At 40.2% G+C, this 24,415-nt stretch overlaps 1 protein-coding gene across 9 annotated transcripts; it reads right to left on the bottom strand.

Annotated features, from left to right (window-relative positions):
- Positions 1 to 1,608: 1,608 nt before the first annotated feature.
- On the bottom strand, positions 1,609 to 23,774 carry CASP3 (caspase 3). Of its 9 annotated transcripts, XM_055315691.1 has the most exons (10): positions 23,246 to 23,340; positions 22,723 to 22,849; positions 13,189 to 13,206; positions 12,326 to 12,402; positions 11,421 to 11,485; positions 8,945 to 9,069; positions 5,865 to 5,993; positions 5,158 to 5,333; positions 4,662 to 4,782; positions 1,609 to 3,464 (listed from the first exon to the last, which is right to left on the bottom strand). In XM_055315691.1, the coding sequence occupies exons 4-10, from the start codon at positions 12,386 to 12,388 to the stop codon at positions 3,235 to 3,237; spliced, it is 909 nt and encodes a 302-aa protein (XP_055171666.1). In that variant the 5' UTR covers positions 12,389 to 12,402; positions 13,189 to 13,206; positions 22,723 to 22,849; positions 23,246 to 23,340; the 3' UTR covers positions 1,609 to 3,234. The 9 variants fall into 9 exon arrangements, with proteins under 9 accessions (XP_055171666.1, XP_055171664.1, XP_055171668.1 ...); XM_055315689.1 differs by lacking the exons at positions 13,189 to 13,206; positions 23,246 to 23,340 and adding an exon at positions 23,692 to 23,774; XM_055315693.1 differs by lacking the exon at positions 13,189 to 13,206 and having other exon boundaries at positions 11,647 to 12,402.
- Between the last annotated feature and the right edge of the window lie 641 nt (positions 23,775 to 24,415).

Here is a 24,415-nt window from a genome sequence, read left to right as displayed (position 1 = left end):
CGTATCCAAGCATTCCCTTTTGCCTTTAATAAATCTTGACTTCTGTTCATTAGTGGGCCAAAATTTGAGTTGTTACCCGAATCTGTGCTCCCAAATTGCAATTCTCAGACCCCAAATAAATGTGTTTGTGTTATTTCAGTATTGCTTCTTTTCTCAGATGACAACAGGTAATACACTGACATGCTTCCAAAGTCAAAATGATACAAAAGTGAACAAGTGTGAATCTCACTTCCATTCCTTTCCCCATCCATTTACATTGGTTTCACCTTTAAAAAAAAAAAAAAACCCTTCTGGTATTTCCTTATGCAAATACATATTATCTCCTTCCTCCCTTTTTACACAAAATACAGCCTATTACCTGTAGTGTTGTTTCATCCTTTTCTACTTAATCATATATGCTGAAGATCTTTACCCATCAGTTGTGGAGGCTCCTTCTCATTCTTCTACAGCAAATCAGGTTCCATTATGTGGATGTATTGTAGTGTATTTAACTGGTCTTCTTTATAGTTGTTATTTTTTTTTTAACCATTAAAAGCAACATTGTGATGAGTAATTATGCATATAATTTTGTACATGTACAGATGTATGGGTAGTTTGACTTTCAAGAAATCAGAATGCTACTTCAAAGAGTAATTTGCTAAGTATTGCCGGATTCTCCCTCATAGGGCATTATACCATTTTGCACTCCAACCACTGGGAGGACATATTTCCTCATTGTGTTGCTGAAAGAATGTGATCAAACTTCAGGACTTCTGTCAATCTGACAGAAGGACAGATGATACCTTAGTTCAATTTGCTTTTCTCTTATGATGATGGAGATTAAGCTCTTTACCTGAGTGTTACGGACATTTGGCCTTTCTTTTTCTGTAAACTATGTTCATGTCCTTTGGCCATTTTTCTACTGAATTGCTGTTTTTTCTTTTTTATATCTAAGACTTCTCTATATAGTAAGGAGATTAGAATGCACTGGTTTTCTCAGCCCATTATAGAACTGTAGCTTCAAAGAGTCTTAAAGTAATTCCTGCCATCCTCTATTCCTTGGAAACAAGAATCTCCTATTCCCAGTTCAGATCATTTAATTTAGCTTTCTGACTTAAAAAGTGTTCTATGTTCATTATAGAAACACTGGAAGGAATTTAAAACTGCACGTTTGTACTTTGTTATATTACTTCTCTAAGTACATGAAATAAGGGAATACTCCCCAGAGGTGGCCACCAGTGACATTAGTGGTTTGACATACATTTCCCCTGAGTTCTTCATCCCCCTCTATTAGCCCTATTTAAAATTTATGTGGTGGATAATGTTTTATCTCAGCAATATCCTTTATATTCTGTTACCATTCCGCAAAGCAAGGGAACAAACAAAAACATGGTCATATGCAGGGACCGTGATCTATGCAGACCTGGTATCCTTGCCAACATTACGGTCATCTGAATGGGGGCCCAGCACAGGGCCTAGGAAGAAGAGAGCTCTGCTCATCCTATTCAGTAACTTGCCACAATCTCAATGTATTTGATCACAGGATCCTGTTGCATCCTCTTTGGCCCTTCCAAATCAAGCTGTAGCTCTTGGTTAAAAATGTTTTGTAACAGAATATCAGAAACCAGAACAACAACAAAAACTTGAACACACCAGTAATTTGTAAGTTAAAACTTGCATTTTGAAATAAAAATTCATAACAAAAGTTTACAAAATTGTCACACAGGAGCACGTCTTAAGATACCATTACATGCTTCGTTTACTTAGAAAAAGTTCCACAGGTGAGACAGAGTGGTCATTTATAAATGTGAGTTTCCTTTGAGAAAAAGAGAGCTTATAGGAAATGTCAGACTGCAAAACCAGAGAGGCACTGGGATGGAGCACGGACTCAGGGCCTGCCCATTGGGGCTGTGCTACTGCTTCCTGGTGTGCCAAAGGAGCAGGGACACCAGCAATTTCCAAGGACCTGTGTGCCATGGGCCTTTCATTTCAGCGAACAGTACATCATTATAACAGTACCATTTCCTGTACCTTTGATTGTAAACTTCAACAGAAAATAACTTATCATGCTTAAAAATTGTACTACAAAATGTGCTGTGGTTGCTGTTGTGACTCTTAGCGTCTTTGGAGACCATCCATCTCAGAAGTTTCTGATTTGGTTTGCTTTCTTAGAGGTTCCTGACCTGGGGGACATCCTCCACACACACCAGTCCATACAAAAAAAAAAAAAAAAAAGAGAGAAAGAAAAAGCTAGCAGTGCTTTTTCTAAAGCTGGTCCAGGGCCCTGCCCTCATCACACAGGCTGTGCCTACAGTGTCTCTGCTCACGCTCAAACCATCTTCTAATTAGAGTGCCTGGTTGACTGATTTATTGCTTCTCCATGGCATTTCAGTGTTTATTATGTAAGTTGTATTTCAGTATGTTCCTGCAGAATTTCTTCAATTCACGCTGCTATCAGGTGATCAGCAGTTTGAGGTTCTTATACAATAGCTCTTCATGTATTTTGCTGGTATGTGAAGCTCAACAGATTGGCCCAGCCACAAACTACAGGAGATGGATGTTGGTGGATGAACTACATTTCAGCACCTTGTGATTCTAACTCTGCCTCCCTCCTTTAATGTTGCATTTAGCATCGTAAGAGTCTATGGGATTTGTTCACACTTCCTTTCTGGCAAATTAGTTTCTTTTTCAATATTAAACATGACTTTTTGCAACAAAGACATGCTTCAGCCAAACACCACAAAACCATGCGCTCAGACAAATGATCTAAAAATACAGTGACTTATGTCCCTATCCTGATTCTAAAAATCAAGGTAGGTCTTTTAGATTTTGATCATGCCCACGGAGCTGTGTCTATAGTTTGACAAAAACCAGGGTGCATACTTTCAAATAAGAACAGATCAAGATCACTGACATTCATAACTACAATGCTTAACTTTTTTTCCATAATTACTTAAAAATTCATAACACCATCACTAAAACTTGCTAATTATCAGGGCAGTTAATTTAGAAACATTTCCTCTCACAATGATTATACTATTATCCATTTCTATTTATTCCTAATTAAATTCAATTTCAGCTACCTGGTTCTGAGTGTGAGGTAGCCTCATAGTTCTATTGCTATGAAAGGAGCATGTTCCGAAGTAGCACTTCAAGTATTCAATTAGATTTAAATGAGAGGAAAATATAGGATCAGTTAAACCATTTCCTCACTTGGCATATGAACCAAAAAAAAACAAACCAACCTATCCATCTTCAGTGATAAAGATACAGTTCTTTTGTGAGCATAGACACAATACATGGAATCTGTTTCTTTCCATGAAAAGCAGAGTCAAGAGAAAAGGACTCAAATTCTGTTGCGACCTTTCGGTTAACCCGAGTAAGAATATGCATAAACTCAAGCTTGTGAGCGTATAGTTTCAGCATAGCACAAAGTGACTGGATGAACCATGATCCATCCTTTGAATTTCGCCAGGAATAGTAACCTGCAAGGCAAAATAAAGCCAAAATAGCATGAGTATCTGATTTTAATAGATTTAATAGAGTATCTGATTTTAATACACAATCATTAAGGTAAAAACAAACAAAACGTCCACCAGCATTACTAGCCATAAAAAGAAAATAACCACCACCTCTCATTTCAAGGGAGACGATGCTGGACGAGGGGAAAGTGTGTTGTGCATACACCTCTGCTTTAGGCAAGGAAAAAAGCTGTGGACTACCTTCCCTGCTGAAGGATGGTGAGCTCTCTTTTTCGGTTTCCCTTCTCCCAGGGAGGAAGGGAAACATGCAAAAGATCAGAGGCCAACGAATAAGAAGCACCACTGTTAAGTAGCATGGTGCTGTAGTCAGATCATGGTTTATTCAAGAAATATATCGCTTACATATGCACACACATTTGGGTGTCCTAAATTTGTCTACAAGGCATCTGAAAAATATGATAGAGACATCAAAAACTCCAAAAAGGGGAAAGCAATGTATTTATTCTACTATTTTTCAGATTAACTATCAGATTTATTGCCTCTAATTTAGAAGTACTTTACCTGGAAAAATGTCTTGAGGTTCAAAAGAAATCCTATTGAGCATATTTTAAAATGTAACACTGTTTAACCACACATTTATTTGTCCTCTATTTGCAAACTTTGTGAAACCCTGAGTCAGCTATATAATAAATAAATTGCAAGAGCAATCAATATTTATTGATCTGAGGACATAAAAACGTAGAATGACCTGGTTCTTTTCCCTCATGACACTTTGCCCTCCCACATGCTATTCAGGTTTATTTTTATTATTATTTCCTATCTTCCAAAGGATTCCTGGAAAATGTACTAATCTCCTATTCTAAGAAGTGGACAAGCTCTGCCAAATACCAGACATATGACAAGAAGGCACATATTGTACACCACATTACAAAATTACAATACATTATTCTATATTAACAATATAGTCTCCTATCTGGCATTAAGTTCCTGAATGACACAGTGGAAGTAAGCTTTCTTATAAATGCACATTTTACAGCCAGACAGTTGTTAAAGACAACTTCCTGATGCTTCTCTGTAGCTAAGGTAACGAAAATACGGATCAGTTAGCTGTTCATGAATATCAAAATCGTGATAGCCTTTGGAACATTGGTTTTGTGTTTAAAATCTCCATGTAATGTTCATTATTTGTAACTGTCTTACCAGGGGCTGTAGAGTAAGCATACAAGAAGTCCGCTTCGACTGGTATTTTCTGACAGGCCATGTCATCCTCAATTCCACTGTCAGTCTCAATACCACAGTCTAGTTCTGTACCTCGGCAGGCCTAGAGGTTAAAAGATAAGTGTTTAGGGGTATGTGGGTAGCTCAGTGGGATAAGCGTCTGACTCTTGATCTCAGCTTAGGCCTTGATCTCAGGGTCATGAGTTCAAGCCCCATGCTGGGCTCCACACTGGGCACGGAGCTTACTTAAAAAATATCAAGGCTGTGTAAAAATGGAGGTTAACTATGAAGAGTCTTTTTGATCCAAGTCTAACATGAACATTTATTCTATATCTAATGAGTGATAGTTTAAATGAATAAAAAAGTCACAGTAGTTCAGTAGCTTCAGTGGAAAAAATAAATCCATTGGTTAATCCACAAATGAGCAAATTAAACCCCAATTAATTCTCAGCAACCAAGTTGTTTAGTCATAGATTACCTGAATAATGAAAAGTTTGGGTTTTCCAGTCAGACTTCTACAGTAATCTCCTCGGAAGAAACCTGTTACTTTTCTCAGGTCAACAGGTCCATTTGTTCCAAAAATTATTCCTTCATCCCCATGGCTTAGAAGCACGCAAACAAAACTGCTTCTTTTGCTATGATCTTCTTTAGAGACTGGAAAAATGTTTACAAGTAAGGAAAATAAACAAACAAAACCAATACAACTTCAATTACCAATCTCCAATTAAACTGTACAGGAGTAAGGTGAAGAAACTTGAGGACAGAACTGAGACATCACTGCAACCCAAGTTGGGGCGGTCAATATACCTCAAAATCACTTTAGGAAATTAAAAAAAAAAAAAAAAAAAAAAAAGCAGCCCAGGTGGCTCAGTGGCTTAGCGCCACCTTCGGTCTTGGGTGTGGTCCTGGAGACCCGGGATCGAGTCCCATGTTGGGCTCCCTGCATGGAATGGAGCCTGCTTCTCCCTGTGTCTGTGCCTCTCTCTCTCTCTCTGTGTCTCTCATGAATAAATAAATAAAATAAAAAAAAAATCACTTTAGGGAGGTGACACGAATAACTTTTATTTTACGTATATAAAATGTAGAATTATGTAGAGTATGGTACCACAGTTCTTTATAATTACAGCTACACTGTAATATACAATTAGACAATGAAGGTAGGTCACTCTTTTAATTATTTCTTACCACTGTTCATTAATTCCAAAATTTCTTCGCATGTGAGATCATTTTTATTTCTGACTTCATATTTCAAATTTGTGAATGTTTCCCTGAGGTTTGCTGCATCTACATCTGTACCAGACCGAGGTGCCATTCCTTGAAAACAGAAAGGATTACTTATAATTGCACTAAAAAAAAGAGAGTAACTGCTCTGAAATAAACTATTCAGTGAGTCACACAATCCACAATAAATTATTCTTTTCAACTGCTAAGAAAATTTAATGATTCTGATCGTGGTAACACAAAGTCTCTTTAGTTTCTTAGATTATAAGACATTTCATAATATAAAAAAAAGACATTTCATAATATAAGCTATATCAGTGTTACAATCATAAGGATATCTTTAAAAAAAAGGATATCTTTCATGGCTGCTTAGATAGTGAAAAACACAGTTGAAATGCTTAATGAGAGAAGTCTGGTTAAATAAATTATGACTCATAATAAATTATGATGGAATACTGTATTACCATCAAAATTTCTGTAGACAAGGGGTGCTTGGGTAGCTCAGTCAGTTGAGCGTCCGACTCTTGGTTTTGGCTTGAGTCATGATCTTGGGATCGTGCGATCGAGCCCCACATTGAGCTCTACACTAGTCTCAGAGTATGCTTGGGATCCTCTCTCTCCCTCTCCTTCTGCCCCTCCCCCTGCTCACTCTCAAATAAATAAATAAATTTTAAAAATAAAAATTTCTGTAGACAAAATTCTGCCATGGGAAAAGGTCACTTATTAAACAAAACTTGTAATACAAGAGGATCCTGCTTTTGCTTAAGAAAAATGATATATATAACAATACACACATCTCACACACTCAGGGGAGCTGTATTTTTTTTTAATTTTAAGTTCCCAACAATTTAAAGATCCATTACTACTTTAACAATATTTTTTTCTCAGGAAAAAAACCCACAAACCACTGCCACATTAATACTGTTTACCAGACATCCTGCTATGAGTAATTTCCTTCAACCCTTCCAAACACCAAGGAGACAGTGTGACCAGTTACCTTTGTACAGATATGGGACAAGGAGTACAGTGAAGTTCAGGAACTTGCTGAAAGTAATAAAGCTAGCATTAGGCCTGTACTCTGGGGTCTTGCACTTAGTAGCCTCTATAGTAGCTTTCTCATTAAGTGTACAGATTGTACAATGCACTCAAATTTTAAAATGCTAAACAGTTAAGGAGTACACACCTTAGAACTGAGTCAATTATTTAAATGTATGAATAGAATAAAAGACTCAATGCCAATGCCTTCAAAATATTGTTGATAGAGCATCTCTGAGTAGTGTGACTATGAGTGGTTTTAAGTTTTTTTTCTTTTGCTAATCTGTCATTTCTGAATCTTTTATTATGACGATATGTAATTTTAATACAATTTAAAAAAGCCTATCAAAGTTTTGACTCTGGAGAGGCTGAGGATACTAGGCAGCTATGTGACAAGGTGAGTGAATTCCAGTCCTGGATTGTGAGCCATTTAATAGTAGAACAGAAAATACAAGACTGCCAGGAGATCACTGTGAGGACCTGACCTTCACTTTTCAAAACAGAAGATGAGCTCACTCTAATGCTAAAGCCAGACTCCTGGCTTAGGTAATTTGTTGTTATGGTTGTTAAACAATAGGTTCAACAATGTAAAAGTCTATAGGAAGTGGGCATTGTAACTAGCAATGTGATGTAGAGTATCTGATGGTTGGAGGTGGCATCTCAACTTAGAGCCAAAAGCAATACAAATGCTCCCATTCAGATTTAGACATCCATTTTTCCAATTGCTGTTTCCTCATAACTAATCTAATACCAAGTTCTGCTTATATTTCCAGTACAATCTGGGTTCTTCTGGCCATTTTCACCACCAGCCAGGTAGATGGCCTCCTAAATTGGACCTACTGCTTCTAAATTCTTTAATTAAAAGTTAAGTGTAAAGTGATTAATATGCCAATTCGAACAATTAACATAGCATCAATATAAAAATAAGAAATGGAGATACAGCCCAAATTTACCATATGGTAAATTAAGCAAATTAAGCAAATAGAATATTACATAATCACTAAAAGATCTCAAAATTATAGAGAGACATGAAAAATGGTTATATTACATTACGTAGAACAAGCAGGATATAGTACTGCTTGCATATTAGGAATGAAATTAAGCTTTGAAAGAAACTGGAAAGAAATCAAGTAATACATCAAGTTATTAATTAACTTTTGGGGACTGTAAGGGATTTTATTGTTTATATTCGCTAAAAAAAAAAAAAAAAAAAGTCTGAATCGTATTCTAGATTCGAGTCACACCCAGTATAGACTGAGAAGGAGATCTGGTGAACATAAGAGAGCAGTTTCAGTACATGTGGAAAGAAGTGATGACGGCAAGCTTAAAGTACAAGTTTTCAAAATTTAGAGGAGACAAAAATCAGATCAAAGCTTGAGAGGGAGCAGGGTAAAAGAAAGATCTCTTTAAGATGGGGTTCTATCATTTTTGTGGGGAGAAAGGAAGACGTCAATAGAGCAAATGAAGATACAACAAAGTGAAGTAGTGCAGGAGGTGACTTCAGAGCTCCGAGTGGGGACTGGGAGGTGGGGGTGGTCAGGCACACCAAGGCCAAGTCCCAGCTCTGCTACTAAATGATCTGTGTGACTCTCTGACAGAACTTTAACCTTTTCAGAGTTGTTGTTAAAATTAAATGAGATAATACCTACGAGGTGCCTTGCACAGTTCTTGGAAGAAAAAATACTAGTCATTGTTTGTTGTGATCCTTCTATTAGAATGAAAGAGGAAGCAGAAGCAGGAGGATAAACAAGGAAGGGTTACACAGAACTTGGGACAGGAGAGCCAACATACAGATGGGAGGCTAGCTTTTGGAAGAGGGAGAAATTCTGATGATGGGCAGGTCAAGAGTTTGTGATGTAGGGTGTGTGGGGTCCTGCTCTATCTTTACATCATGGCTGTTCTGCATTACCGTTTTCTAACCAAAAACACCAGTTCTATTTTTTTATATTATACCAAATACAAAGGGTACAATACTTGAAGAGGACTAAAAATCATGTTAGGATACATACCAGTACTTTTATGAAAGTTCTTATTATTAATTATTATACATAAACCCATTTCAGGATAATCCATTTTATAACTGTTGTCGAAGGACATTCCCGAGTCCATTGATTTGCTTCCATGTAAGATCTTTCTGTTTGGAAATCAAACAACAGGTTACAAAGGTAGAAATGACCAATGCTACTGTTCACATTAATACAACTTTTACAACACAGAAGAACAGTTCCTATCTGTTGAATGCATGTCAGGCTGTGTGCTACAGGCCTTTCCTGATTTTAATTTCATGATAAACCATTTCACAGATGGGGAAATGACTGCAGTGGGGCTCAGGAACATGCTGATGCTTATGCAGATGCTGTGTCAGAGCTAAGGCCTAGCATACCTGTGAGACTTCAGAGTTCACGCTTTTAATCTCCACATTTTAGGGTATTCCCCTAAATTTTTATAAAATTTCAAATATATTTCATAGTTTTAAATTTTTAAATTTCTTGTAACTTTGTGAGATATTTATCTTTCAAGGTAAGAGTAAAATCTTTTTTTTTTTTTTTTTTTTTTTGGTAAGAGTAAAATCTTAACAATTACCCTGAAATGATAGGAAACCGACAAAATGGAAATATGACCCAAAGCACAGTATTTATCACAATTCCTAAACTGTCCCTTAAACACTATGAGCTGAACAAATTAATAGTTAATACATAGAAACACTGCTGTAAATAATTGGAAATACTCATCTGAAGGTCGCTTACCTAAAAACCTCTGTTATCTAGACCAAGGTCAAAAAACTTTTTTTCAAAACAGCCAAACAGGGCAGCCCGGGTGGGTCAGCGGTTTAGCGCCAACTTTGGCCCAGGGCATGATCCTGGAGGCCCAGGATCGAGTCCCACGTCAGGCTCCCTGCATGGAGCCTGCTTCTCCCTCTGCCTGTGTCTTTGCCTCTCTCTCTCTCTCTCTCTCTCTGTGTCTCTTATGAATAAATAAATAAATAAAAATCTTAAAACAAAACAAAAAAACAAAAACAAAACAGCCAAACATTAGGTAGTTGAGGCTTGTGGGTCATACAATCTCTGTTGAAGGCAGCTACTCCATTCTGTTAGCGAAAGTAGCCCAGGACAACATGTAAATAAATTTGTGTGGCTATGTTCCAATAAAACTTGACCAAAGTAGACAGCAAGCCTGATCTAGCCCAAGGAACAGGAAAACCAGGTCTAGAAACAGCTAAACATCAGTATCTAAAGTCCACGTCCTCAAGCATTTAACCTGAAAGTATTTCACATTATATACAATTCTACAAACACTGTTGGAAGGAGATAAAATGGTAAATTAAAGCAGTCAAGGTCAGAAACAATTGTATTTAGCTAAAGGTGAAGATGCCCACATTTTACAGTTAAGAAAATTAACACTCAGAAAGCCGAGTGACTTACTGAAGATTATATAAATTAGGGATCCCAGAACTGTAATTCCCTAACACCTCCCACTGCCTCCTTAGGGCTTCTCTACCAGCAACAGGATAGCCACATGGGGAAGGTGCACACTGATGCAGAGCAGAGACTCAAAAAGTCAAGGGACATAAGGGTAACTTATCATAAGATAAAAACAGACTTAAATCTGTTTTGGGCTCCCATGTAATTTGCTATTAGATTATACTCTTGTGATATGAAAAGGTAGGAAAATGGACACATCACTTAAAAAGGTTTAAAAAAAAAACACCTAAATCCTCTAAAATGAGATTGTTTTTCAAAAGTTTAGTTTCTAGTAAATCTCCTTAGCTAAACAGACACAGCCAAATCTTTATTGGTAACCTGTTCCTCATTCTATAATTCTCTTGTTTACTATGAAGATCACTAAATAATTACTTATTTTTGTCCAAAATAATAATCCTGGGTCTCAGAAGAAACTTTCAGAGATCCCAAGTAGATAGTGACATGAATTACATTAAGGGTATCTGCATTTTATCTTTATCCTTTCTCTATCATCTGGTTATGGGAAGCATTAATAAGCAAAATACTGCAAAGAGGAAGAGAGAAAACCGAGGGTAGAAGCTCATCGAAAAACCAGGCAATTCTTCCCCAAGACTCAGAATTGGCACTTCATTTTAGTCATGAAAAAGAAACAGAAAGTCCAAAATCTCCAAACACAAAAGCTCCCATCCTGCAGATGGATTTAGGAAGGCACAGAAGCATCCAGACTTGCGAGTTCTTCCTCTCCTGTGGCATCCTTCTGTTTCCAGGTCGGCGATTCTGACTGTGGGTCAGGCACTGTACCTCATGTTTCCCTCCATCCTCCGCGCAGTTTTGTGAAAGTTTGACATTGAAGACAAATTCAGGAGGATAAGTTAACGTGTGCAAAGCCACGTGGCTGTTGAGGTAGGAAGTCAGCTGGTTCTCTCTGGCTTGAAAGCCCTTTCTGCTTCCCCACTCCTCAATGTCTGCTGTATTACATACACCTCTTTCTCTGATTATAAAGGACAGCATTAGAAATACTCACGTTTCTGCATTTTTAAAGGATTTTGCATCCACTGAGTTTTCAGTGTTCTCCATGGATACTTCTAACTGGAATATAGAGAAAAGACAGAAGTTAATCAATCCATCATCTTAAGACCCCTGCATTATATTAATTACTCTAACGATTATTTATATGGACATCTTCATATTAGCATTACCACTCCTCCCCCAGCTTCACCTCTATTGGTAAAAGTATCTATAAGTCAAACCTGAGAACAATAATCCTTTCTAAAAGTATGTGTGATAGGGTCCATTTCTTCCTCTCTCTCTTTTTAACGTGAGCGCTGAAGTTCATATATAGTGTACAGGTATGAAGCGTGCAGCTTGATCAATTTTTGATATATATGCGCTCCCACCAGATCAAGATACAGATTGCAACTTGTTTCCACTGCGACAGATCAGGTCATTCATTGACAGGAATTCAGCCTTCCAACTCAACACAGTTAAAACAGAACCGAGGAACTCCCTAGCACAACGGTCTACCTCACGTAGGCTGTTCTACAACGCTTTTGATTCCCAAGAGCTACAGCTCCAGGGAGTTCCAAAGCCTCCACATAACCTTTACTCTGAAACTGGGCTTGAGAATCCCAACTTCTCATGTAGGGGGGGTAGAATGGCCATGGAAAACTGGAAGCAGGAACTCCAGTTTGGTTTTCGTGCTTCCATCAGATGGTTCCAGGGGGCCTTACGCAGTGAGCAAGTCCTTACAATCCAAGCAGCCACCACTCATTGTGCGCTTCTACGGCTCGCACTTTTCCAAGACTCCTGAAAGTCAGGAAACCCTACTTCTGGTGATTAAGTGACTTTGTCCACAGTCACAGAGCTAAGTGACTCAGGCCCTCTCCTTCCCACTCTGTCCTGTTGCCTCTGCAGCAGTCAGCTCCTTACTACTTGTGTTCCGTTGTTCTCCCATGTCTTCTCTGGCCTTCCAGAAGTAAAGGTACTTCCCATGGCAATCTGCCTCCCTAAATAGAGAGAGAAAAACAAGACCAAAAATTCTTGACTTTCTTTAGCCTCCAGAAGCCTTGGCTAGCTCAGAAATTCGAATCCAAATACAACTTTAACCTAACTCATATGCTAGGATCAAAATTCTTAACAGAATACCCAAGCCCATCAATAAGACTCACCCAACCACAAAAGCCACACAAGACCGCACAAGTCCTAGCCTTCTGTCCCACTTTACACTGAAAAAATTGTGATAAAACATACATAAATCTACCATTTTAACTACTGTTAAGTGTACAATTCAGTGACATTAACTATAGTTACATTAGTACATGACCATCACCACCACCCATCTCGAGAACTTACTTTCTTCTTCCCAAACCAAAAATCCTTACCAAAGCCCACTGTTTTTAAGGCCTCCTAAAAGCAAAGGAAACCTCTTTTGTTCTCCAAAAGCTAAGTTCCTTCCTGCCTTCTCCCTAAATATTCCGTGAACCTATGGTGGAAAAAGATGGAGACAATAATATGGAGGAAAGGAAGCATCACCATTTCATCTCAACCATAGAGGAGAGCAGAGCAGTGTTTTACTTTCTCTCAAGCCAGACTTTGTTTTGTTTTCTAACAAAGACTCTGTTTTTCTACCATCTTGTTTCCTATAGGCTTCCTAGAAAACCAAGGGAGGATGGTGAACACTACTGGGATGAACCATCTTTTAGTCAGTAAGCAAATATTTAGTGAACACATGCTTTGTGCCTGATGCCATTGTAGGCACTAGGACAGAGTGGAAGACAAGACAAAGCTCTTACCTTTAAGAAACTTTCATCCTAGAAAGGAAGAATAATTACAGATTGGTAATAAGATTTCTGACACTAATTGGGACTATGAAGAAAAGAAAATAAGGTAAAGTAATGGAGAGACTGGGAATATGAGCTACTCTAGATAAGGTGGTTGGGGAAACCATCTTGTGGGTGCCATTTACATCGAGATCTAAACGACACAGAGGCTATCCTTGCCGGGAAGAACCAATAAGTACTAAGTCCCTGAAAAAATTTGGTGTATTCATGGTACAGAAAGAAGACCACTTTGACTAGTGCATGGTAAATGAAGGGAAGGCATAAAGAGAGATGAAGAAGCAAAGGTGAGATCACATAGGGCTCTCAGGAGCCAAGAGCAGCTTTGGTTTTATTCTGGTTGCAAGGAGACACCACTGGTGTGTCTTGAGCAGAGGGGGTGGCATGCTTTAAAAAGATCACCCTGGCTGCCAAGTGGAGAATCAACTGTAGAAGACAGGAAAAGAAGCACACAGGCCAACACGAAGCATTATAGAATAGTCCTAGAAAGAGATGACGGTGGCTAAGATTAGAGTTGAACACTGGATATAGGTAATTAAGAGTCTGAAACTCAGGGAGAGATCAGCACTGGAGATACATGGGGCACTCTGGTTTTTACAGGTCCAGCATAAGGACTAAGAGAGGTGACTGAGACAGGGGGAGCCACTGGTGGGCAGGGGAGGATCAGATGAATATGGTATACCAAAGCATATAGAAGTCTTTCAAGCAATGTTCCATGCTTTGAATATTGCTAAAAAAGGTCACGTCTGTTGAGGACAGACCACTGGCTTTGGCAAGATGGGCATGAGTATAGTGGGGATTATCAGGAAAAATCGTTCAAAAGCTGGAAATGGGCAAAAGAAATAATTGTATATAATTTTAGTGTGGTGCTGGGCTTGGTCTAGAGGAATCTTGAGGATTAGCTGATTTTATAGAGTGTCTTATTTTTTAAGCTTTTATTTAAATTCTAGTTAGTTAACGTATAGTGTAATATTGGTTTCGGGAGTAGAATTTAGTGACCAATCACTTACAACACCCACTGCTCATCACAAATGCCCTCCTTAACACCCATCACTCATTTAGCCCCATCCCACATCCACCTGCCCACCAGCAATCCTTCTGTTCTCTATAGTTAAGAGTTTCTTATGATTTGCCTCCTTTTCTCCTTTTGTTTCCTCCCTTCATGTTTTGTTTTTTAAATTTCCCAAAAGAGTGAAATCATATGGTATTTGCCTATCTGACTAATTTCACTTAGCATAATATGCTCTAGCTCCATCCATCGCTGTTGGAAATAGAGAGACTTCGTTTTGATGGCTGAGTGACATTCCATTGTATATATACCATATCTTATTCATTCATCAGTTGATGGACATTTGAGCTCTTTCCATAGTTTGGCTATTGTTGATAATACTGCTATAAATATCAGGATGCAGGTGCCCCACTGGAATCAGTATTTTTGTATCCTTTGCATAAATACCTAGTAGTGCAATTGCTGGGTCAGAGGGTAGCTCTATTTTCAACTTTTTGAGGAATTCCATACTGTTTTCCAGAGTGGCTGCACCAGTCTGCATTCCCACCAACAGCATAAAAGGGTTCCCCTTTCTCTACATCCTTGCCAACACCTGTTGTATACTGTGTTGTAATTTTAGTCATTCTACAGGTGTCAGGTCATATCTCATTTGGTTTTGATTTGTATTTCCCTGATGACTAATGTTAAGCATCTTTTCATGTGTCTGTTAGCCATCTGAATGTCTTCTTTGGAAGTTGAGTTTGATAAGATCTTTGTAGATTTTGGATACTAACCCCTTTCCTGACCTTGTAATGACTAGGTTATTTTACAACTCTGCAGGAAACTATGTCACAGAAAATGGATAGACATGCTAGTGATTCTTGTGTATAGCAACAAAAATGAATTTTGTCTTTTAATGATACAACTGATTTCCAACCTGCAGAAAAGATGACCCTTCCAAATTACATTTTATTGCCCTGTAGGATATTAACCGTACTGCTTCTACTAGCAAATTCATGTCATTATACCCAACCATCTATGTTTCCTCTTCAAATTCTTCTTTAACCTGGTCTTAATACCTCACTGGTTCTCTTATTAATTATGTGATGCATATTTATTTTACATTTATACAAGTCAGATTTTAGACTTTTCAAATATTATAGTTTAAAAGGATCAATGGTGGCTTGAGCCTTTTGAGCCCAGGTGGCTCAGCAGTTTAGGGCCGCCTTCAGCCCAGGGCCTGATCCTGGAGACCCGGGATCGAGTCCCACGTCAGGATCCCTGCATGGAGCCTGCTTCTCCCTCTGCCTGTGTCTCTGCTTCTCTCTCTCTCTCTCCCTCTCTGTGTCTCTCATGAATAAATAAATAAAATCTTTAAATATATAAAAAAAATAAAAGGATCAATGTTGCTGCAGTGGGTTGGGAAGAAAATGGGAGAACAAAAATGAATAAAGTTACACAAGTAAGTAAGCAGTTTTGTAGTGAAGGGAAAAGGAGAAATGGGATAGGAGCTGGAGAGAAATGAGGAGTTAGAGATATCTTGCTCTGTTTGGTTTTAAAGATGGGCCATAGAAGGCTTGCTTTTAAGCTGAGGGGAATGATCTGCAGAAAGTGAGAAATTAATAAGGCAAGAGGAGAGAAAGTTGAAGGGATGAGAGGTTTGCGAATCTAGCTCACATATGGAGAGGCGTTAGTCTCAGTTAAGAACAAATGAGGGTTCATCTCCTATAATGAGAAGGAGGATAAACTATTGGGGCAAAACATGTGAAGGATGGTGAATGGGATGGAAGGAGGATGAGGTACTTCTTCTAAGACTGCTCCTATTTTCTCTATATTTAAAAGATAAACTATGAGACAAGAATCCCCAAAAGTCTTAGACATACTTTTACATGTATTTACCCACGTATTGTAACCAAGTAATCCCAAAGACCAATCATGCACAATGCCAGCAGAGGTGTGGGAGAAAGGCATTCTCATACACTACTGGAAGGGACATAAATTGGTATTAATTCTTGAGAACATTTTGGTATGTCCTCCTATCCCTCAATAAAAGCTTACAAGCTTGATCTGGTAAAAATTACAGCCTTAAAAAACCACCCCAGAGGTTGGGAGAGAGGAGATAAGGGGAAAGGCAAGAATATTGAGAATTGAGAATAGTTAAGTTGTGGTAGATCCATATATTAATACTATAAACCAACTATAAAACTTTTTAAAGAACTTATCAACTATATAGAAAATGCTTCTATTAGAAGACTAAGTAAAAATAGGTTAAAAAATATAAAAATAATAAAATATTATTAAAAATAATATAAAATAATAATCTGGGCAGCCCTGGTGGCTCAGCGGTTTAGCGCTGCCTTCAGCCCAGGGCATGATCCTTGGAGTCCCAGGATCAAGTCCCACATCGGGCTCCTGCATGGAGCCTGCTCCTCCCTCTGCCTGTGTCTCTGACTCTCTCTCTCTCTCTCTCTCTCTCTCTCTCTGTCTGTCATGAATGAATAAAATCTTTAAAAAAAATAAAAATAATATAATCTAAATTAAACACAAGAAAAAGTCCCAAAGTAATCATCCAGAATCTTTACATATCAACCTATCTTTTAACAGTGGCTGTCTCTGGGTGATGGGATTACTGGCAACGTATTTACTCCTTAATATTTTCCTATATTTTCTCTGACATCTGTATTGTTTTTAAATTTAGAAAATAGCAACAAAGATTATCTTATAAAATAATACCTATCAACAATGGTAGACTGCATCAACCAGAATTGTGTTGGCCAATCTCAACTCTCAGCCCTGTTTCAAGAGTGACAAAAATAGGGAAATGCTACCACTAAAAAGTAGCAACCTTTCCTTGACTGTTCTGTACCATATTCTAGTCTCCCTCTTTTTCTTTCTCTTTCATACATAAGACAAACATATTAGGTACAAGAAAGCTCAAACATTCTTAAACCATAAATATAGAGACCAAATGCCCTAGACATGCCAATTCTAACTGGGCAGATTATAATGCAAAATAATCATCCATCCATGGCTGAAAAACAAGTGTGGTTAATTTAATGAATTGAGAGAAGTGTTACAGAGTGGCTAACAATTCTGAAAACATGCCTAGAGGCAAACACATAATAATTGATTTATTGTTATTATATACAATCCATAAGAAAATAATATTATCTATGTTTCAAGACTTCATGGCCAGCCTGTAGTAAATTTGGAATGAAAACAGAGTGAGAAAGAAGACCTAATAAAAATAGAAATTTCTTTTTTTTTTTTAAAGAGAAGTTTTTTTTTTTTAATTTTTATTTATGATAGTCACAGAGAGAGAGAGAGAGAGAGAGAGAGAGAGAGAGAGGCAGAGACACAGGCAGAGGGAGAAGCAGGCTCCATGCACCGGAAGCCCGATGTGGGATTCGATCCTGGGTTTCCAGGATCGCGCCCTGGGCCAAAGGCAGGCGCCAAACCTCTGCGCCACCCAGGGATCCCCAAAATAGAAATTTCTAAAGCTGAACCTGAAGCTCCTGCCAGTGTCCTTTCTGGCTCTAGGGTTTGCCTCACATTGATCCTGTGAATGGGTTTGCCAAATGTCGGATACACAGTATGTGTTCAGGACCCCCTAAATGCAGATAGGTTTCCACATATGATTGAGGCCTTTAAGATCTCCTGTCAAACACTTCTTTTGCCAACAGTGCAGTGATTCTTAGACTGAAATACTAGCTTCTAACAACCTTTTATCTCTTGCCAACAATAATGCTATCGGATGAAACTGTTTTATCCTTATAGAGAGTTTAAATTTAAATAGTCATCTGCTTTCCAGAGTTTTAAATATTTGGTTTTTGGCTCATATCAATGTTAAGAGTTCATCAAAATAAGAGAGGACTTTAAAGTCGTCACTTCCTTTTCATACATTTATTGAACTTTAACCAAATCATTTTTAAAAGTTAAAAAAAGTTTCATATACATCAGGCTTAATACAAGTAATTATAATTTAGCAGATCTGATATTAGGCATGAGATGAACAATTTTACTTCAGTAAGGTAGTTGGTGGCTAAAAGGCGAAAACAGGAGTTCTTTAGAATGGGATTTAAAACAGCGTCATACTATTTGATAAGGATTTCTCAGGAACACATACTATGTGTTTCATCGCTTTCATTATCGGTATCTGAACCATATATATTGCAACAGTATTAACTGATCTTCATATACTATCACAAACTTACAGAATGGTAAATAAAATCCTCATTGCATCAGACATGTGCTCATTTGCTCTCTCCTGTCACCATCTGCTTTTTCCATGTAAAAACACCAAACACTCTTGGGAGAAGCACTTTGGTTCTTGCAGAAATGACTCAAGTGTCACACTTAGCATTACCTCACCTCCATTAGCTAATGCTGGGCTGAATACAAATCATTCTGGGGATGGTGATCTCATCTTAGAAGGATTAAAAAAAAATCATCCCTTAAGGGAAACATTTAACGCTCTAAATGATACAAAACATAAATGGGAAAACATACCAAAAGGATTTAAAAATCTATCTTCACAGAGCAATGAACTTAACACTAATTGTTTCTGACTGTACTGATGTATATAATTCCATCAATTCAGGATGGAATTCTAAACATATTAGATCCTGGAGATATCTTAATAGACCAATTGGCATTAGATGGCAAATTTGAATTGGGTCTTAGACTCACTTCTCTAGTTTCTAGACCCCTTTAACATTGCCACTAAAGCTGCTACAGACAGATCTTCAAAAGCTAAAAAAAAAAAAAAAAAAAAAGGTTGTCAGTATAAATTTAAACATTTCGTGCTGTGTTTTCCTAAACAAGTGAAAAGTTGCTTTTCCTATTTATATTCTGGTTAGCCAACTAAAGGGACCATTGTATATAGCAATAATGCAGTATAGCAGAATAAATGATCTACAATGAAGGCAGGAAAATAAAAATTCATTTCTAAAATTGAAATTTCTATATGAAGTTCTAAAGTGTTAAAAGTTAAAAAGCCCACAAAACCCTGTTATTAAAAACAGTTTGAAAGCGTGCCTATAGTAGAGATTTCAAAATAAGATATTAAATTAGTATAAACAGTTTGCTAAATTCCTACTCAGCTAATCTGTCACCCAGCGGCAGGCTGCTTCTGGGAAGGAGCCTTCCTAGTAGGCTGCTGTCCTAACAAGGAAACTGAACTAAAGGATAAAGCCTGGTCTCAAAAGGGTGTGAAATCTCCAAATGAGACATCAGAACGAATACAGCTCACTTATGAATCATCTCTGTGAATCTATCTAAAACAAACAAAAATCATGACTTAAGATTTACCAAAACACACAGCCAAAGAAAAGGCTGCTAAGAATCACAATGCCCTATGTGATTGGAGTGTTGTGTACAAGTGTCCTGTAACAACAGTTCTTAATGCTGGCTCATTTGGGCTACACTCAGAACAAAAGGTACTTTTACTTATTTATGTATGCATTTATTATTTACATGTATTTCTGGCTTGTCCTTCCAGCGATGGTCTGAGACATAATGATCCCCATTTTGCAGCTCAGCTAACTGAGGCTCAGAGCAGTTAAGTAACTCACGTGGCAGAGCCAGGATTCAAACCAGGATCTCTCTGCCTTGAGAGCACAGACTCTCACTCTTCTATATGACTTACTACCCTATAGGAGGGGTAAGCTTATCTGTAGTTTCAAGGAGGGAACTAAAACCCCACAACCTAGAAGGTCTAATGAAGATGCAAAGGACATAAATAACATGATGGAAACTGAGTGAAGCAAAGACACTGAAATAATAGTACAAAGTGCACTTACTCTAATAAAATAGGAATGACAGTTCTAGTGTTTTTGATGCCACTGGGTGATCTACTTCTAAAAGTAAAATATCTGGTTTCATGTTATTAAGATATTTTCTATATGTTTGTAAAGTAAAGGTGAAGCCTTTCCATTAAGACTTCTGGGAATACTTACACTTTTGCCCAAGAGCTTGATAAACATCAGGATTATGTTTATGACTTATTAGAGAAGATAAAGTCACAAAAGCAGTTACATATCCAAATTTAGTAAGTGAAACAGAAAGAACATACTTTTCACATTAGTTTGGATAAGAAAAGATTTCAGTTATAATGTACTAGAGGTTTTTTTTGAAATGGTTTCCTGTCTGGTATCTGAATCTCTCTGGGGAATTAAAAGAATCACCAAATTGGATATTGCTGTTGGACTTGGTAGTCAATCTTTTAATATTTATTTTGTGATTAAGGTAAAAACACACTGAGCGGCAAGTAAAGGTAAATACAGAGTAAACTAAACTATGTTCAGTTGTGTCCTACAAACAGACCAAGCCATTCTTTCCTTTCCTCTGGAAGGGCCCCAGGACTAGGAGACAGGCTAAAAACGTTCCCCACTATTCAAAGCTGTATTTTGTATATGATAAATATAGAATGAAGGTCCTTCATTCTATATTTGCCTGTTATAAAAATGATAGATAACCTACAAGGCCGCCTCCTTCACACCCCCCCCCCCCCTCAGAACCACTGCTCTGTAAAAGCAGATTCTGGTTTACAACCACTTGGTTAAAGAAATCCTGTCTCTCAGAGCTTTGGAACTGTAAAAAGTCAAGAGCCAGTTATTTTTATACGTTTGTCATTTGGGCTGTAATCATTTACTGAACTGTGTGCAGAGTACTGCAGTAAACCTGAGGGTAGGTGTCCTCGTGGGGGGCTCACACCTATACTCCCTGCTATCTGGAAGTGGCTCCCTAAGGCAGATACCACACAGTGCTGGGTAGGGACCAGAGAATTTTATCTTACTCTACCCTAATTCAGAAGCTCTATGAACTATTTGCAGGCAAGAACAAAATAGGCAGAGGAATAACATTACATAGTTACAAAGCACAGTCAACAGACCTCTCGTTTTATACTCACCACAACCCTATGAGGTGTCTATATAATTTATGCCTAATTTATGAATGGGCTAGTAGTAAGTTTTGCCCTTGGGACTTGGCCTAGAGTGGCCTGACAACAAAGTGTCTGTCCCCCTCCAGGACATTTGTTAAATGTGTGCAAAACATTATCTAACAGCCTAAGAATTCCCATCTCTCGTTCTGGGCCCAATCACCAGTGCTTCACATTTAATGCAGAGTTTAAAGATCTAACAGTAGGCACCAAAATTCTTTTAAAGCCATACGTGAAAAAAAAGACCGCTTTTTAGCACTGAAGGGGGATGAAGCAGGGGATTGTGTTAAATTGGGTTTGAAAGCAAAACAGCAGAGAAACGTTGTAATTGCCTACATCAGATAACATGTCAGTCTCTTAAAATGGCAGGAAGTAAGGCCTTTTTTTTTTTTAAAGGAGAGCAAACACAAATCTGATTTAATTGAATACAATGTTTCATTTCTTTTTTACTGAGAAGGGGTTTTACTGCCACACTCCAATAGCCTGTTCATTTATTAAAACGCGTTCTAACTTTGAAAGCCTTCTTCCACAAAAGAGCAAAGCAAAACCAAAGCTCAAATATCACATTGTGATAGGGATGATTTAAGCTTTACACTTCATTCCTGGAGAACATGTAACTTCAACACATTCAAAGAGGCTGAGTACATTTTGATACAGGCTGGTCTAACCACCTTGCTTAGTGCCTGTGATTATCTTGTGAATATTCATACTCACGTTGGTACAGCGACTCCCCATTTCACTTCTATTCCCTTCTGATTCACATCTTTTAATTATAATTTACTAAGTAAACCTAGAATAGGCTTATTTTTTCTAGTCTGGGCATAATTATTAAAAAGCACAATACTGTAGTATGGGCATTAACTTGGGCCAGGCCCTCTGTAAAGGGGGAAAACAATTAGGAACAACAAGATAACAAGATAAACATGGTCCCTCCTGGAATCTGCTTACAAAGTAGTAAGGAAGACAGTAAACAAAACAACTGCAAAGCATGGGCCAGCTGCCGCTTAAGAAATGCAGGATGCTAAAGGAACTCAGAGTAGGAAGACCTAACCTTGAGGTACTTAATGAGAACAGAAACCTAAGTAGGAGTTCCTCAAGCAGATGTGATGTGTAATGATGGGAGAGAGGGAATATGCAGTGTTCCAGGCAGAGAACAGGTTCTAAGATCAGCCTGGCTGTTCAGTAACTGAAATGGTAGTATCACAAAAGATAAGGCAGGGGAGGGGATCAAGGAGACACAACCCATGCTTGGCTCTGTTAGCCTTGTTAAGGGCCTGGATTTGTTCAGTGGGCAAAGGAACAGCCTTCTAGAATTCTATTTTATAAAGCTCACTCGGCCTGTGCTGCGAAGAATGGGATGGGCTGGGGGAAAGGGTCTGGAAAAGCATGGAGGCCAAGGAGGAGGCTGCTGTGGCCAGGTGAGAGCCTGGGGGGGGGGGGAGGGGGGTTCTCAAAAATGGACAGACGTGGACAGATCGAGTGCATATTTAGGGGGTTCAGAAGGAAACTTGATGGCTAACGGGGAGAGGCGGCTGCGGTTCTCAGCTTGGATGCCACTTACGGAGGACAGGGAAGGAGGCAGCCTGTGCCCGGGGAAGCCCGGGGGGGAAGGGCACTCTCCAGGTGACTTCGGCAGCGGATGCGTAAGCACGGGAAAGGGCGGCGCGGCCTTATGCAAGCCTTCGGGTCTGAAAAGTAAATGGAATTCAATGCTGGAGGCCAGTTCCCCGGAAAACCGAGTCGCACAGCCAAGCCAGGAAAATCGAGGCCCGAGACCAGACCGGCTTCCCGCGCCGCTCAGCACCCCCTCCCAGCTCGCCGCCGCCCGGCCCCGGTGCTCCCGGCCCGGCCTCTCGGGCCTCCAGGCCTCCCCGACCCCCGCTCGGGTCTCCCGCCCAGCGGCCTTCCGTGCACCTTCTCGCAGCCGCGGAGGCGCCGGAACAAAGGATCCGCCGCCCGGGAGCAGCTGCAAGCCCAGGCGGGTCGCCGGGGCGGGCGCGGGGCGGGCGCGGGGCTCGGGAGGATGGAGGGAGCGGGCGCCGGGCGCACAGGCTGCGGCGGGAAGACGTGGTGGTTGCACTCACCGCACAGACTCCGGGTAGCAGGCAGGAGCCGCCTCCTCTCCGCACCGGGTCGCCTTCCAAACGCCCAGCCTGCGGCGCTTAAAGGTGTGCTCGCGGCTGCCCTGCCCCCGCTAGCCCCGCCCCGGCCCCGCCCCCTCGCGCTCCCCTCTGCGGGACTCGTCCCGCTAGCCCCGCTCTCTCTCGCCCCCACCCCCCCCAGCTCGCTCCCTCATAGGCCGGCGCACGCGTCTCCCCGCCCCGCCCCACCATGCCGCTCCCTCATAGGCCGGCGCCCTCGTCTCCCCGCCCCCGCCCCACCATGCCGCTCCCTCATAGGCCGGCGCCCTCGTCTCCCCGCCCCCGCCGCCCCTAGGCCGTCCCTCATAGGCCTGAGCGTCCCTTCCTGTGGATACGCCCTCCCCGCGCTCTGGCCGCGGCCTAGTGCTGGGTTTTAAGACCGGCCCCACCTGCTTCTGCGAAACCCGTGGGTTTCCGCCGGTCGCCAGTGTTTCTGAAAGTAAAAGGAGGGACGCCTGAATGCCTCGCGAGGCCCGAGGAGCAGACAGTAGGGAGTCAGAGGCCGTCCTGACGCCCGCTCAGACCTCCCGGAGGAAGAGGAGCCGGCGGCGACCCGCCCCCCAGGTGCCCGGGGCCGCGCCTTACCTGCCCCGCCCCCCGCGCCCCGGAGTCCTCCCTGCGCTGCGGATTTCCCGCCTGTTTTGGCTCACGAACTGCGTGCACACCCGAAAGCAAGCACGGAGTTGTTTTCTTAGAAGAGTGTGTCAGCACAGTCGAGCACGAAATTCCGCATCAGAGGTCGAGAGGTTCCGAGAGGTTCAGGACGTCCTTCCAGGGCCCGGACCCACGTTGGGCACTAGCCTCGCCCCCAGCTTTTCTACCCATTCGGTTAAGAATCGGGGGCTGTAGTTTGTACACAGATACACATCGTTAAGTATGCGTGGCAGCCCTTTGGTGAATGCTTAGTACCTTTTTTTTTTTTTTTTACAGATTTCTTTATTTGAGAGAGTAGAAGCAGGCTCCCCTCTGAGCTGGCTTGATCCCAGGAGCCTGGGGTCATGACCTGAGCCAAAGGCAGACACCCAGGGGCCCCTACATTTTCTCATTTTATCCTTTCAACAAGTCTTGGAGGCAGGAATCCCAATCCCTCCACGGGTTTAAGAAAGTTACGTC

This window comes from Nyctereutes procyonoides, unplaced genomic scaffold (genome assembly GCF_905146905.1).
Source record: "Nyctereutes procyonoides isolate TBG_1078 unplaced genomic scaffold, NYPRO_anot_genome, whole genome shotgun sequence".
Taxonomy (NCBI): domain Eukaryota; kingdom Metazoa; phylum Chordata; class Mammalia; order Carnivora; family Canidae; genus Nyctereutes; species Nyctereutes procyonoides.
Note: the sequence above shows the minus strand (reverse complement) of the source record. Positions and strands in the feature narration are given on the sequence as shown.

Coding starts and splice junctions, on each gene's coding strand:
- CASP3 (XM_055315689.1), bottom strand. CDS start 12,388: ATGGGAAGTACCTTTACTTCTGGAAGGCCAGAGAAGACATGGGAGAAC. Junction 4,783..5,157: donor CCAAACTTTTCATTATTCAG/GTAATCTATGAC, acceptor TTTAACCTCTAG/GCCTGCCGAGGTACAGAACT. Junction 3,465..4,661: donor TGCTTACTCTACAGCCCCTG/GTAAGACAGTTA, acceptor TTTGCCTTGCAG/GTTACTATTCCTGGCGAAAT.